Genomic DNA, 16,907 nt, shown 5'->3' with positions numbered 1-16,907 from the left:
ACAGTTACTGTTTTTGAGCCAGGTCTCCCCTAATCTGTACTTATATCTTTGATTTTCCCTGCCTAAATGTCTAGTGCTAGTCCACATTGAAAGCAATTATTTTTTTTCCTGACTACAATCATTTAGTGGAAAGGAGGTGGGAAGGCCAGGATAATAGCCGTGCATCGATACAAAACTAATAAAGGCAGTCTAATTTATCTGCCTTGTGCTTGTGGCAGGCCAGGGGTTGCTAAGGTGGACAGGATTTTTGTCAGCATACTTTCCTGCCAGCTCAAAGCAGGGGAATAGCATACATTTTGCCTTGAGGAAGAAACCTGGGACAAATTCCCACTTTTCATACAAGCCAGGACAACAGCAATTTTGTTTATAAAAATGCAGTTTTATGAAGGTACAGTTTACCTGCCCATACCATTTTTGCATTTCAAAGCATTTACAAATCCTTTTCATCTCACAGGCCTCTAGATGCTTGTTTGTCCACACAGAGGCCCATCTGGAATGTGAAGGAGGGGAAAACTACCTTTGTTTAAGAAGAGGGCAGTTTAGAATTTGAAAAAAGGTGTGCAAAGAAAAAACATTTGCCTTCTCTTTAAGCCACTCCCTCTCAAAGCTGTTTGTCCTATTGTCAAAGATCTTTAAGGTTTCAAAGAACAACCTTATCTGAAATATTTTGAAATGAAACCAAAGCCAGTTTGGTCTAGTGGTTAAGGCACCAGGCTAGAAAACCACAGCTAGAGACTGTGAGTTCTAGTCCCGCCTTACAAATAAAAGTCACCTGGGTTATTTGGGACAATCACTCTTTCTCTCAGCCCAGCACGTGTCACATGGTTGTTGGGAAAATAGGAGAAGGAAGGACTATTAAGTATGCTTGCTGCCTTGAGTTATTTATTTTTTAAAATAATAATAAAAGTAGAACTTAAAAAATGATCTTAAGCTACCTCCTGTAAGATGAAGAACAAATAGATATTTTACTTCCATTTCCTCTCAGCTCAGGAGAATGTAAATTACATGATGATGATAATGTATTTATGAATTAATGAATAAAGGATGAAAGTGTTCAATGACAAGTATTTTAGAAACTATCAATGCAGGACCAAAGAGAACGTAGTCAATGTAACATGCAATAAATATACTAAAATTGAAACACAATTTATATAACAATAGCAGCATCAGCATCAGCATCATGTATGCCTGGTCCCTAATAACTACAGCAATTAAGTTCAAAATGTCTTCTGGAACTGTGGTCCAGGGTGTATATTGGCAAAGGTAGCATTATGGTAAATGATTAAAAAAAGATCTAGTGAATCAGATAAAGGGCCTTGAGGATAATGTCTGTTTTTCTTGTCATGTTCCTATTGTTGGAGCTCTTCGGAGGGCCACTATCAAGAAAAGCAAAACAGACTTGCTGAACCCAGAGGAAGCAAATGACCCACTGGCAGACATCTCTTCAGTAGGTACGTTGGTCAAAAAAGTAGTCAGGAAACCCTTGACTTATAACCATTCGTTTGTGTCCATTCAGAATTACAACGTTCCTGAAAAAAGTGACATGACCTTATTCATGTGACTATTGCAGCATCCCTATGGCCACATGATCAAAATTCAGATGCTTGGCAATTGGTTCATATTTATGGTGGTTGCAGGGTTCTGCAGTCTTTGTATGACTTTCTGACAAGCAAACTAATGGGGAAGCCAGAGTCACTTAACCATGTTACTAACTTAATAATTTTAGTAATTTGTTTAACTATTGTGGCAAGAAAAATCAAAATGGGGGTGGTGGGGGTAGAATGGGGCAAAAGTCCCGTAACAGCTGCCTTGCTTAACAACATTTTGGCCTCAATGGTAGTCTTCAATCTTTTCAAATCTGGAAAACCTGATCAAATTTTGAACCCACATTTTATCCTAAGATGCATTTGAGTATCCATTTATGTTGAATTATATGTTTGTGATGTGTTAATGTATTGCCATCATATATTGTTGTTCAACTATGGCTAAAGCATATGTCCTGAAATGTCATCATTTGAAACCAGTTGTGTTAGCAAACTGTGATGTTTTTGTGAGCATATATATGCAAATGCTGCAGTTTTAGTGCTACTTTTTATGAAAGGACCAGTTACTGCATTCACTCATATTCTTGCTCAGAAGATGAACAGACAGGGGTTGACTAAATAATGGCAAAGTGCAGTATCAGCCCCACAGACCCATCCTGCAGCAAGCATGCTAAAACTTGCTAGTCCAGAATGGTAAATGCTAGGCCCCTTAGAAATGAACAATCACCTATCTTTCTATCGCCTTCCTTCTTGTCCATGGTGTATTACAGAGAAGATGTGTTCAGAGAGACTTGCTAGTATTTGCTTTAAAATCACAGAAGACAGAGCAGGTTCACATTATCTATCTCAACCATACCAAATAAAACAAGTTCATAAATTTCCACCCCACAGGCAGATTATTTCAAATAGTGGCTTCTCTTATGCTGCTAACTTTTACTTCTCCTTGGCAGGTTCACCTTTTGCTCGAGCCAGCATCAAAAGTGTCACGCTGGAAAATGCTACTTTCTTTCACAAAAAAGAGCGGAGGTTGCGTTTCTATATCCGTCGTATTGTCAAAACTCAGGCCTTTTACTGGACAGTCCTCAGTCTGGTAGCTCTCAACACTTTGTGTGTTGCTATAGTACATTACAACCAGCCAGATTGGCTATCTGACTTCCTCTGTAAGTAGCAGATCCATGTCCTTCTTTATGAAATGGATTTATTAGCGGAAGGTGGCTTGCAAAAATTTAGGCTTTGTCATTTTTGCTTAATAGAAACCAGGATAGCATTTTCATTTGGAAAGACAGCAATAATGAACTTTCCCTTATTACATTCTATGATTAATTGACATTTATATTTAAAAGTAGTCACAATTAAACTTCTTGGGAATAAGTGAACTTAAACCAATATGGTAGATTAGAAAACTGAATATAGGATTTTTAATTTATGTACTGTACCATCTAAAAAGAGAGAAAAGGTAATCTATAACGTGGAATTCTTTGACTTGTCATTGCCTTTTCTAAGAATTACTGGTAGTACTTGCATCAAATGGCAATTCCAAGAATTTGTTGCAGGAAACCACGATATTAAAACAATCCATGAAATAAAACAATAGTATAGACTTACAATAGATCATTTTGAAGTTACTGAATAGAATTTACTCTGGTTCTCATTGAGGTTGGAAACTCTGCTTAGGGAATCCTATAGTGCAGTGATGGTGAACCTTTTTGTTATGGTGTGCCGAAAGCACGCGCATACCAGCACCCACAGTGCAATCACCCCACCCCTCCTGCACATGTGCATGCAATACCCCACCCTCTTACCTGGGCATGTGCGGGCCTCTCAGCTGATTTTCATCCCATTTTAGGCTGTTTTCGCCCTCCCAAGGCTCAAGGGAAACCTCTGCGGCCTCGGGAAGCCGAAAATGGGCCTTCTGGAAATACCGAAAGTGCCTGTTTTCAGCCTCTGGCGGTCCTCGGAGCCTGGGGGAGGTTGCTTTCGGAGGGGGCCTGGAGACTCGAACGAAGCCTTGGGAACCTCAGGAGGCTGGAAATGGGCCCATTTTGGCACTTCTGGTATTTCCGTAAGGCCTGTTTTTCAGCCTCCCAAGGCTGCAGAGGCTTCCCTCGAGCAAAAACGGCCTCAAACGGGCTGAAAATCAGCTGGGAGGCGCGTGCATGCACAGTGCAGGTAAGTTTGGCTGGGACTCGTGTGCCCGCACAAATGGCTCTGCATGCCACCTGTGGCACACGTGCCAGAGGTTCGCCGGCTATAGTGGAAAACATTCCCTCCCTCTCTCCTCCCCCCACAGTTGAATTGCATGCTGTTTTCGAAATTAATTTTCAGACCTCATTTCTGAAATTCCAATATATTAAAGTGACTGCAATACTATTTAATAATGACCTTCTTGAAGTATGACGTCTTTTTTTGAAAAAAGGGAAAGAATCCAATTATTAAATAAAAATTACTAAGATGCAGTTCATCCATAATAATTTAGCTACTTATATTAAGGAGAGATAAAATGGACTGGAATACAAGTGGAGGTTTACACATATTGAAACTTGTTAGTATTACTGATGGATCTTGGACTAATTGACTACATTAGAGAGAACTTCAGTTTTAATTCTGCTTCCAGCTAATTGTGAAAAGTAATACACAACAATATTAAAGCTGGAAGTGTAGCATGTTTTTTCTTTGAAGAGACTTTTTTTGTCTGTGTAAAGTAGATAGATGGGTGTCCATCTGTATAATGGAAATTTACCATATTTCATGAGAAAGGCTATAAAATATTGGTTTAAAGATTAGAAGTTGCTGTAAGGTCACTTTTTAAAAAACTGTTTTGTGCCTTCAACTCAGTTGTATGTTTTCATTTTTGTTCTAAGTTGGAGTCATGTCTTCTGCATATCAGCAAATATTTTAAAAATATAAATACAGAAAAGAAATCCAGAATTACTATGATGTAGCAAAACTATAATCTGAGAGATTTTTGATGGTGTCAATTAACTAACTGTTCTCTGGACTCAGTTGTCTTGTAGTTTACTTTCTTGAATCTACAAAGGTAATATGATATATTGACATGTTTAAGTTAGGGAAGGCTAACAATCTATTCTAAAGTAGGAAGGTTAGAATTCCTATATAGCCAGACATAAGGATTTTTTGACAGTAGAAAGAATAGAGTTTTGTGGATGGAAAAGTTTAACTGACTTTTTCCCCCTCTTCCTCCTCTGTTTGTTTCAGACTATGCAGAATTCATTTTCTTAGGGCTCTTTATGTCCGAAATGTTTATAAAAATGTATGGGCTTGGAACGCGGCCTTACTTTCATTCATCTTTCAACTGCTTTGATTGTGCTGTAAGTTATTTCAGAACATTAGCATTTTGGCTATTGCATATACAACTATCAAACTGCAACTATTCTAGTAGATGATTTGACGTACATTCTTCCAGTTTACAGTGAACATACACTAGCTCTATAATTAACTAGCACTGCAATATGAATAATTTTAGAGCAGAAACTTCATTTCCATGGGAAGCCCAAATCTATTTTACTATATAAAAAAGACCAAGAGATAAACTCCTATCAGGCCTCATAAGCAAAAGTAATTGCTTTGTAATTTCCCCCCCAATCAACCTGCTATTTGTATTATAGAAATATAATTCACTCATTGATGTATATAATGGTTTTTAGTCTGACTGGAGTTTCTATCATGCAATTATGGTGTAGCAACATATTGGATGTTCTTTTACACTGTAGCTAGGTTTGTTCCTTTTTGAAAATGCAAGCCTTTGAAAGCAAATAGAGCTTCAAACGTTTATAGTGACTTCCAATGTTATAATTACTGTTCTCTAAGTTAAGTTTTGAACTTTTCTAAATCTAATTCTGAAGAAAGCAAATCCAATGCTACATCCTAATACTGCCCCAAATGTTTGCAGTTGAAATATATTTATGTGTTAAGAGTTTTGAAATTAGCAGGTATTGGATTCTCTTGGGTTTTTTCTTAGTGTTCCAAAGAACAGATTAAATTAGTCAACAGGAACATTGCTGTGATACATTTCAGGATGGGAATTTATATTCTGTTATTTAAACCTTGTCAAATACAGGAATTCATGATTTCCATCAGGTTGTCAGAAGTTGACCCTAACCCTAACACGCCTTCCCAGGATCAAATTCTTTACCAGAGTCTTAGTACAGCTTATAATACTTTTCAAGATTGCCATAGCAATAGCACTTAGACCTGCATACTGCTTTACAATGCTTTACAGGCCTGTCTAAGCAGTTTACAGAGTCAGCATATTGCCCCAACAATCTGGGTCCTCATTTTACCCACCTTAGAAGGAGGGAAGACTGAGTCAACCTTGAGCCTGGTAAGATTTGAACTGCCAAATTGCAGGCAGCTGACAGGCAGCAGAAGTAACCTGAAGTACTGCACTCTAATCATTGCGCCACCGTGGCTCGTACTTCTCAGGATGCAGAATTGTTGTCTCCATGACACTTGATCTATTCCTTCTCCAAGAGCAATTAAGGGGGTGTATAAGTGCTCAATCATGCCTACCATCCCTGACCTTTTGTCCCCAATTATTAGTTTCTATTTTCTTATATTTAAACATGTTTATTCTTATTTCTATTGTATTGTAAGCTTTTGTCAAAATAAAATAAAATATAAATAAATAAATAAATTACTTCAGAACATCCAAACAATGTTGACTTGTCTGCTGAGTGACAGTCTCATTATAAATTGTGGCTTAACTGATTTCTATTCAAATGCTATTTTAACTTGAAGCTGAGGCTTTCATAACTGGAGAGGGAAGAGATAGCAGGGGCATTGTACAATCAAATCCCTCTTCCTTGTATAGGAATGGGTCTTGGACCTGAAGTTTTGTTCATCAGTGCTGCAGTTGTTCATGCTTGGAAGTTATTTTGGACACATAGATAGCAGCCACTGTATCCACCCTCAAAGCAATCCTTGCAACAGTTGAGTAGGAATAGTCAGATTTAATGTATGCTTCCTTTAGCTATCAATAGCTATAGCTATCAAGAAAAACAGAAAATGATTCTATAATTGGAAAAAAAAACGGATTAGCTGCATAAAGTCCCAGAACCCATATAAAAGTACTGTGGTCATCCAGCAATATTCCAGCAGAAAGGAGAGGGAGAGCTATGGAATAAAGAAGCTGCCATTGGCATAGCTATTGCCAATGAAAAAGCTTCTTGTTCCCACAGTGAAACCATGAGAAAGCATTCTCAACGGTTGAGAAAGTGTAATCAAATCTCAGTCACAGGGAACTGAGGCCTAAGATCAGGAGTGGGATTTAATTTTTTTAACAACTGGTTCCGTGGTCATGGCTAGGTGGGCATGGCCACATGACTGGGTGGGCATGACTTTTTTTGGCAGTCCCCCCCCCATTTTGGGGGCCTTGTGAGCCTCAGGGAAGCCTCCTGGGAGGCGTTATTGCTCCCAGAAGGCTTTCCTGGAGCTCAGGAGGGAAAAAAATGGAGCCGGGAGGGCACAGAGCACCCCCCCCCCAATTTTGGGGGCCTTGTGAGCCTCAGGGAAGCCTCCTGGGAGGCGTTTTTGTTCCCAGAAGGCTTCCCTGGGGCCCAGGAAGGCAAAAAATGGAGCTGGGGAGGCACAGCACCCCCCATGCTCTGCTTTGGCGCCTTCTGGGCCTCAGGGAAGCCTCGGGGGAGGGGGGTTTACTCACAGGAAGCTTCCCTGGGGCCCAAGATGTGCCCCCCCTCTCCATTTTTTGCCTTCCTGGACCTCAGGGAAGCATCCTGGGTGAAGCAGTAAGACAACTAGGGGAATCCTGGCACAACTGATCATAGGAACAGCTGATCGTTAGGAGGGAAAGAAAAAAAAACCTTAAGGAGTGACTGGAAGGGGGAGAATGCAGTGAGAGATGTCGGACTGACTGGGCAGGGAGGGGAGGAGCAGGCGGAGAGCGGCGATTTGCTGGTTCTCCAAACTGCACAGATTCATAACAATAGAACTGGTCCGAACCAGTAGAATCCCACCCCTGCATTAGATAATTAACAATAAGAAAGCATAAAATTAGCCTCCTAACAATTAGATGGTACAGAAAAGCCATTTGAATTGTCCAGCTATTAATTTCCATTTAAGAAGCGTATGGTTCAAAAGAATATGAATACAAACCTTCTCTAAAAGCTTAATTAAAGTTAAGGAATGCTTTTGATGAAAATAAGGACAGAAAGTCAATGTAAATAAATCACCATTTTCTAGGATATAACTATGTTTTAGAAAACCATAGCATGGTTCCTTTATCTTTTAAATGTTTTTTCCAAAACATAAGAAGTTGTCTTATTTTACATCAGTCTGCTTGGCCATCTAACCCAATACTTACAACTGTGACTGGCAGTACCATACAACTTAATTAGAGTTCTGAGGGACTGGTCTCAGCTTGTGGTCTCTCACTGAACTATGATCTCTTGCTGTTTTTGTTTTCATACTTATGTCTAATTATACCACTGCATATCTTGTACAGCTACATAATGCAAGTTCAATGCAAACTTGTTGACTTCCCTTGATTTTTGGCAGGTTATCATTGGGAGCATCTTTGAGGTCATTTGGGCTGCAATAAAGCCTGGCACCTCCTTTGGGATAAGCGTCTTACGAGCTCTCAGGTTACTGCGTATTTTCAAAGTCACAAAGTAAGTGGGCTTTAAGACAATACATCAGAAATGCATAAAGTCTGTGAGTGTGTTTTCTAAATATAGAGTTAAAGCAAGGATGACAGCATAGGCTAGAGTTAATAACAGCTTTATCAGATAAAAATATGTTGTGAAGATGTATTAATAAGAGAAAACCTTATACTACAAATATCTTAGAGCTAATAGAAAGAATAAAGCTGTAGTAAATATATAGTTTGCCAACATGTAAAACAAGATGTGCTGATGATTTATTAGAAAAGAAATGTAACTTTCTTTTTAAAAGAACTGTGAAATGAATTGATAAAATGCATTTAGAAATATGCTAGTATCAGTTATATACATGATAACCAAGAAAATATTTTATTATTCAATGGATTATCAGTATTGTTTGCATTAGCTTAAATTGTAGGCCTGAAAGAGCTTTCCAATTTTTTGGTGTGAATCTGATTAACATACATAGTTCATATGTGGAATTTTTTTTGGCAGGTACTGGGCTTCCCTACGAAACCTAGTTGTATCTCTGCTGAACTCCATGAAGTCCATAATCAGCCTTCTTTTCCTCCTTTTCCTCTTCATAGTCGTTTTCGCCCTTTTGGGAATGCAACTCTTTGGGGGCCAGTGAGTAATGGGAAATTGTGGTGAGGTGGGGACCTTCCCTGAGGTATCCTTTGTGTGAATATCTGAGCCAGGTTCATATATGTCTCATTATCATTTTGCTATCGTTTTCATAGTTTATCAGACGGGGAAAAATAACTGTTCTAATGGACATCCTCATGGCCTTTTCCCTTCCATTTGTTCTAGTTTGTGGTGAATTTTTGACTACTTCCTGTGAAGTCTAAACCAAAAATCTTGATTACATATTCTGCTTTCTAAGTAGTATTCCAAACACAATTTTCTGTATCATATTTCTTAGAAAGTGATTTAATAAAGATTGAAGCTGAGCCCATAAAAGGAGAGATGGGACTACAAAGTCATAAGGGTTTTTATATCCCAATAAACTATGATTACTCCAATTAAGTATCTTTAAAACCCTGAAAGTACCCAAGTGTGAGCAAAAGATTTTCTAATGTAGAGAAAAGTATTTTTACAAACATGAGATAGCTTTGCCTGCTTCCTAAAATTCTTGTGCTCAAGAACTTTTATGCTGCGGACATTGCACGCAAAAACAATGAATGTCTATCTCATTTTTTCTGCCCCCTCCCCAGTGCTTAAACCTATAGTTACTATCCATATCTATATTGATATTTTAATTAGACTTGGATATAATCACTTTCCTTTTTTCTCAGATTCCTTCCACAGACATGCAATAATGCAGATGAATGCACAGAATGTGGAATACATTTAACTATAGTGGCATCCTCTAAAACAAACAGTATGGTATCCAAAGCAGAAAACAAACCCCTACAAGCATTTTTCCTCCTCCCTAGTAGTAAAAGCACAATACATTTATTGTCGAATTTGTACCGTGTTACAATATCTCAAATCAGCTGCTTGAGAAAGTTGCCTGATTCCATCTTATGGTAACCTGGGCTTTCCTATGCCCCATCTCCATACATCTATTTGCACTGGAGGATGGATACCACTCATGGTATCAGGCATAGGCCTGAGTGATCTAAGAACAGAAGAATGAAAATAATGTAGTATGTGTGATTATAATTTGTTGTTATCAATTTAATATCCCTGTACAGGTTCAATTTTGATAATGGAACCCCACCAACCAATTTTGACACTTTTCCAGCAGCAATAATGACAGTATTTCAGGTAAGAAGGGGGATGGGAAAGCTGTTTTCTCTGACTTGTTGGGTTTTTTTGTTTTTGGTACAAATCTTACACATGAGCCAAATATACTACACAGAAGTTCAGATAGCAGTTTTTCCTTTCCTTGTAGTTTCCCCAGATTCTCCCTGATTTAAATGAGATGGAGATATGACAACCGGAAACATTACTCACAAAACTGGCAGATAAATTTTGAAGTGACTGCTGCTTTGGGGAGGAGATCATCATCAGCTGCTGGTGCAATGTTTTACTGTATTATTGTACCTTGCTTTTTATGTTTTGCATTGTAGTTGCATACTGCAACTAAATTAACCCTATAGAACTGGGGCTCTGAAAGAAATAGTATGTGTTGTCACTCTAGTCTGTTCCGATTATCTCTCATGCTTTTATAGATAGATATGGAAAGCAGTACACAGTACACATAGGGTAATATACAGGGGTGTGATTCAAAATTTTAACAACCGGTTCTGTGGGCGTGGCTTAGGTGTTGGGCGTGGCTTGGTGGTCATGTGACTGGGTGGATGTGGCTTGGTGGTCATGTTATTGGCTGGGCGTGGCCAACTCAATATCACTCATACCGAGGCACGCATCTCCTCCCCTGGCCTCTCGTGACTGTAGGGATGCTGCAACGGTTATAAGTGTAAAAATGGTCAAAATTCACTTTTTTCAGTGCCATTTTAACTTTAAATGGTCACTCCACACAAGCAAAGTACCAGCAAAGGAGGGGAAAAAAACTCCAGAGAAGTTCCTGAGACAGGAAGTCTAATGCTGCCAAGAATGTAATAAGGGTTAATGGAGAGGCAGTGTGATGACCCGTAGTCTCTCAAAATAACCCAAAACATACATTAAAGTCCGGTAAGGCCTTCAACTTAACTTCACTGTTTTATTAGGCACAGTTTAAAGTCACAAAAGTAAATAATGAGGCAAAAAGAAAACCAAAACAAACAGCATTGACGAGAGTTCCGAAGCAAGCCAAGATAACTAATCATTAACTCCAGGAAAATAACCAAGGAGAGTCCATGGAAAGAACGCCAGCAAAGATAAACCTCTTTCAAAGTAAACACTAAATTGACTCCAGCAATTCTGACTGCGCAGTTACATACTTATATACATAGCTCCCAGCTGCAAGCCATGAGGAGGATCATGGTAATCTCCTCTTGAGTAGACCTCGCTTTTTCCTGATCCTCTCCTCCCTGCATGACCTAGGATGGATAGGGGATGGGCCTGGATCCTCCTCTGATTGCTCAGCTGGCCTCTGCCCTTCCCCAGCCTCCTCCACCACCTCTGGAGCCACACTCCCACTCCCTGTTGGCTGTTCCTCCTCTTCCTCAGAGTCAGTCTCCACCAGGGGTATGACAGGCAGTTTCTATAAGCAACACCAGAATGTTTCCTTCCTGCCTTCCTTACAGGATTAGGCCAGTAATTTCTTTTAACAACCGGTTCTCCGTACTGCTTAGAATGTTAACAACCAATTCTAGCGAATAGATGCGAACTGGTAGAATCCCACCCCTGGTAATATATCACACACATTTACTGTATGTCAGAAAAACTGTTTTAAAGTTGAGCTTTATTATGACACAAACATTGTTCTTTATCCATTGCATTTACTATTTTAACTTCCAGGGAGAATCATGAATAATGATGGGCATGCCTCTGTATTGCCATGTAAGACTCTGCTTTGTGTTCTAGTTTGCTTCCAGGTGCAATTCTAAGTGTTGGTTTCTACTTAATAAAGCCCTACATGGGACTTAGTTGCTGTACATATAAGTTCTGTCTGCCTTCCATATTGTTTTGGAATGTAGCCCACATTCCCAGGAAGGGAGGGTGTGCGTTCCAGAGGAGCAGAAGACAGTGAAGCTTAGAGAGCTCTCCTTCCCTAGTAGTTCTCAGAGTACATATTTCGTAGTGCAAGTAGCCTGCTTTAATTTGGCAAGATTTCTTTCTATAAGTGAGGAACAATAAAGAGACAATTAGAGAACTTCAATGGGGCTTTCTTGGTTTTTGGCTTCTGATCCCTCTAATTCGATCCTGCGTGGGTTGGCATCCTCCGGGTTCATTCAGTTAAACAATACCAGGTCTCTGGATTACAGAAGTGCACCTTCTCTGTAGCAGCATTCCCCTTCCCCTTTCTGGATTGAGGTCACCTTTGAGATTCAAATGGCTTCTATCCTATTAGTGTTTCAAAATGTCTTGAAGAATTGACTGAGGACTTTGGCTAGTGTGATTGAAATACCTTTTTCATTTTTTTCTTTGTTCTTATCTGGGTTATCTCTACCAACCTCCTTGCTCTTTTTTGTTTTGTGTTGTTTTCTTCTTCTAAATGTTTTTTAACAATTTGTAAACCGTCCAGAATTGCAAATGGCATATATAATAAATTATTATAAAACATTCTTTATTGTATTCATTTTAGTTTGCATCTCTTGAATTATATACTTTGTGGCTGGATTGGTTTAATTTCCTTAAGGCTGTAGAAAAAAGCATTCTATACAATGGGGTGGGAAGACAAAAATTACATCAAGCCCTCATTCCTTCTCAGAGTATGTTTAGGATTGGGGCACATTCTAAATATTGTAACATAAATAAAGAATTGGCATTATAACAAAGGGAATAGAAAGAATTTTGGTAGTAACATTCAAAAATATAATGGCTGGGCTAAAATGAATATAATATGATTTATAGGATCTTTATGCTATCCCAATCGTGGGTCTTTGCATATATTATATAAAGGATAGCATTACAAATCATAAAAGAATAAAAAGGAAAAAAATAGCTGCTAACTATTTCAATAACCACCTCAATTTTTTTACATTGGAGTCAAAGTTTGAGGCAGCCACAGAAAAGGCAAATTTCCAAGGGACTTAAAATAAGCAGCATATAAATTCACAGCTCAAACATACAGGACATGTATTATCATTTGTTAATATTAGTTATTCAGTTTTGATGCAGTGTGATTCCATCCAACAATGGGCAGCTCACCAAAATAAAAATAAATTGTGATAAAATAGACCGGAACAAATTACAAAAAAATAATTACAAAATAATTACAAAAAGGCAATCCAAATTACATATCAAAAACATCACAAGTAGGGGGTTCCCATCCATCTGATTCTAAGGCCTAGGAGAATATGCAGATGCTACTTGGAGCAGATGAGCCGACAGCTAATCAGAACCTGTACTGCGTAGGGCGGTATTGGTAATAACACTTTGAGTTGTATCTGGAAGTAGCATAGCAACCAAAGGAGAGGTTAGTTTCCATCTCATCAGTTAATCTGTTTGAACTGATTCTTCAAAGGCAACCCAAAGTAGAGTGCAATAGCCAGGTATGTGGTGATGAGGGCATAGTGGCTGCAGCTGAGCACAAGGCTCCAAAAACCTGGTGCACTAATCAAGGTTGGGCAAAAATGTTTTCCCTGCCATGATTTCTGCATTGTTCCAATAGGAGCCAGGAGTCCATGGGAATCTCTGGATCATGGACCTGCTCCTTCAAGGGCCAGAGCCAAAGCTGGAGCTTCCATAAGAAGCCAAATTATTTGTAAAGAATCAGCTATGTGTTTTGCAGATTTGCAACTTGAACCTCTTTCAACCTAACCAGTCCCTTACAAGTTCCAGAATCTAAGGCAAGATGGCTATAGATCAGCATCTTCTATTCAGTTCAGATATATCAGAATATTGATGATATCTTATTAATATCAGCAGATGACATTTTCCAGAAGTTTCACATAACTGTTAAATACGATGGGTGAGAAATGCGAGAAAACTAAATAGCCGGGAGTTTGAGGTATTTTCTCCCATCATCCTTGACTGGAACTACCTACTTAGGCTTTTGCTTGATGCCTAGGCTATAGCAAAGATTCAGAAAATCCAGCTACTGAAGCCCTATAACTTTGTCTTAACCCTTCCTCTGAAAGAGAAGAATAGAGATAGGGTGGAAATTGTCTAGTATTATCAAATACAATATTACATTTAAATTATTGCCTTCTTCACATGTAATATGATGTCTATTGAATTCCCCAATTGATTAATATTAAATCCACTTTGCAATTTTATATACACTAAGAAATTTGTTTCTTGGGGTTGGAGTAATTAATTGAATTTTTCAGATCCTGACTGGCGAAGACTGGAATGAAGTGATGTATCATGGTATCCAATCTCAGGGCGGTGTTGATAAAGGAATGATGTTTTCAATCTATTTCATAGTCCTGACCTTGTTTGGTAACTGTATCCTTTTGCAAAGAAATATATTATTATCTTATTTTAGAGATTATATTGTGAATTATGCATGGAAGGCACTGACCAGTGATTGCTACAGTACAAAGTAGGTGATTCTTTCATCTTGATGATATGTTGCACAGCTAGAGAAATATTCCTTCTTCAAATCAGTGAGAGAATGCTGCTCCTTTTTAAGTATTACTAAAAAGAAGTATGCAACTTCTTTTTAAACATATCATCAGTGCTCAAGATTCAGTGAGTTATTCATTTCATTTAATTTGTGAAAAAGAAAGGCCATCACAAGCAGCCAAGTTCTGTTACTAAAACCTAACTTCTAAGTCACTTCTAAGTCCGGACAATCTTTGGAGGAAAGGCCTACAAGCAAAGTGAAGGTGTTGAATTTATTTTTTAAAATAAACTGATATTCTAAAGTTACCTTAACTCTCATCATTTAGACACTTTGCTCAATGTGTTCTTGGCTATTGCTGTGGATAATTTGGCCAATGCACAAGAGCTCACCAAGGTAAGATTGCTTCTCTAGCAATGGACAAGGGATTGTGGAATGCTTATTTACTAAATGTGATTACTGAAGTGGAGGAAAGAATCATTACTCCATCAATTGAACCCAGCCATAAATCAGTGATCTTCCATTCAAAGTTAGCATTATTATATTGGATGATGATACCCAGTAGTACATACACATTTATGTTGAATCAAATTTAATGTCCGATTGTTCTCCATGAACCAAATGCATGGAATTTCTAGATGCATGAAATTGTAGGGCTGCTGAATTGACACCCACACTCTTCAAGAAACACATGGATTTTGCAGTCCAATATTAATTGCTGCTATCCAAAGGTTGGTAATTTTTTCAGAGAATGGGCACCATCATATGATATTAAATGATGGCACCTCTCATCCTTGTTATCACTCAAAACCCACAATATCTTAAAAAGTCTTATATAAGAAAGCTAAACGTGAAATTTCATACACATTTTCGGCAAACTCTCATTCAGTGATGAAAGATTGCTCAAACCTTCCAAGACTTAATAATTTCATGGGTTTCTGCTATTTTTAATATATAATTTTAATTTAAAGATTACATAATGAAAGGTGACCTGGCATGTGGGAACTTTTATTGCTAAGCTCTGGCATAAATTACATGATACAAATGAGCAAATCTTTGTACTAGGTGATTCTGTTTTATGAAGTTCTAAATTCTCACTTTCAGTTTAGCTTCATAGTAATAACGTTTAGCTCTTGTCTGAATATGCTGCTGTGAAAAATATCTAAAGCTATACATGAGTTCCTTCCATCCTTTTAGCCCAAAAATAGGTCAACATAATGTAAGCTTTATTGTGTCTCAGCCACGAGGCTGGGAAGCTGTGCTGTTCTTACAAATTTAATGTGGGACAGTTTCAAAGCAGCAATTACTGAAGAAGAAGGGGAAAAAAACCCTCTAACAGCAAACAATATTTGGCTGCCTCCACAGCAGGCTAGCAGTGAAATACAGGTGATGTCATGAGGAAATGTTCCTGAAAAAATAATCAGCAGGCCATTTTTGTGCTGCAGTAAGCAGGACATGAAGACAAATTCAAACTTTACATTTAAACTTTATATTTGTTAAAGGCAGAAAGGTTTTGTGCTTCTGTGCCTCTCTCTTTTATAAATACTTCAATATGTTCTGGTTTTGCATTTGTCTTACTACTTCTATAGCATATACTGGTGATCATAGGAGATTTCATTGAATTGTAAAAGTACATTATTAAGAGGGCTCTTTGGCCTTACCTTATGAACAGCATGTAGCCACTTATATTCAAAGCACTAGAAAAATCATGAAACTGAAGAATGGCTCTTGGCTTCAGTGGGAAGGGTGGGGGCACTAGCAGATCCTCTCTAATATATGGCCTTTGCAGGATGAACAAGAAGAAGAAGAAGCAGCTAACCAGAAACTTGCCCTCCAGAAGGCGAAGGAAGTAGCAGAAGTGAGTCCTCTTTCTGCAGCCAACATGTCAATAGCAGTGTAAGTGCTTTATTGATGGATCACTGTCCAATGTTACCCTGCATTTTCTGCAAAGCAAAGCAGATTAATGATCATGTCTGGATCTTAGTGAATCGTCTCCAGTGAGGTTCTGTTAAATGGTGGGGATAGCTTATGGAGGAAAATCATTGGTCTTTCATAATGTATGTAGAAGCATGGGGTACATAAGGAGAATTGAGGTGGGAAAGTAAGCTGCAGCCCAAATTATTTCTATTTATCATCCTATAACAGCAGGCAGTACAAAGTAAGAATGAAGACACGTGACTATTTATTAGTTTCTTAAACGCAGGTAGAAAGAGTCTCTGTTGCATCTCAGACAGAAATTAATATAATATTGAACATTGTTGTACATATCTGGATTCACGGGCAGTTTTCCTGGCAAGTCAAGAGCAATTCATAAACCAAGTATTTTTCTCTGGCCTTGCATGTTGCTTCCAGTCATACCAATAAAACATGCAGCTGAAAAGTTGTGTCACTTATCTTCTGGAACATCAGACTTTGGTGATCAGCTTAGTAGCAGTAAAAATGATAAAAATGCCAAGTCCAATCTAAACATCTCATTGACACTGTTACCAACTTCAATTGCAATTACAGTCACCAACATTGATATTTATGGATGTATAACCTTTTGGGATTGAAAATTGCATTTATGTCATGTAAAATGTGTCAGAGGTTAAATGTGTGCAGGAA

General features: G+C 38.3%; 1 protein-coding gene across 1 annotated transcript in view; it reads left to right on the top strand.

Annotated features, from left to right (window-relative positions):
• CACNA1A (calcium voltage-gated channel subunit alpha1 A) overlaps window positions 1-16,907 on the top strand; it is a 345,788-nt gene that overhangs the window by 213,708 nt on the left and 115,173 nt on the right. The window contains exons 12-20 of the mRNA XM_087924614.1: window positions 1,362-1,451; window positions 2,495-2,704; window positions 4,761-4,873; window positions 8,079-8,191; window positions 8,678-8,809; window positions 9,880-9,952; window positions 14,068-14,185; window positions 14,632-14,699; window positions 16,093-16,199. Of these exons, the coding sequence (XP_087780740.1) occupies window positions 1,362-1,451; window positions 2,495-2,704; window positions 4,761-4,873; window positions 8,079-8,191; window positions 8,678-8,809; window positions 9,880-9,952; window positions 14,068-14,185; window positions 14,632-14,699; window positions 16,093-16,199 (1,024 nt within the window). The remainder of the gene's footprint in view (window positions 1-1,361; window positions 1,452-2,494; window positions 2,705-4,760; window positions 4,874-8,078; window positions 8,192-8,677; window positions 8,810-9,879; window positions 9,953-14,067; window positions 14,186-14,631; window positions 14,700-16,092; window positions 16,200-16,907) is intronic.

The sequence above is a fragment of the Pseudonaja textilis genome, chromosome 2, assembly GCF_049901715.1.
Source record: "Pseudonaja textilis isolate UNSWEBS1 chromosome 2, rPseTex1.2, whole genome shotgun sequence".
Lineage (NCBI taxonomy): Eukaryota > Metazoa > Chordata > Lepidosauria > Squamata > Elapidae > Pseudonaja > Pseudonaja textilis.
The sequence above is the reverse complement of the archived record's forward strand: the minus strand, read 5'-3'. Positions and strand labels throughout refer to the sequence as shown.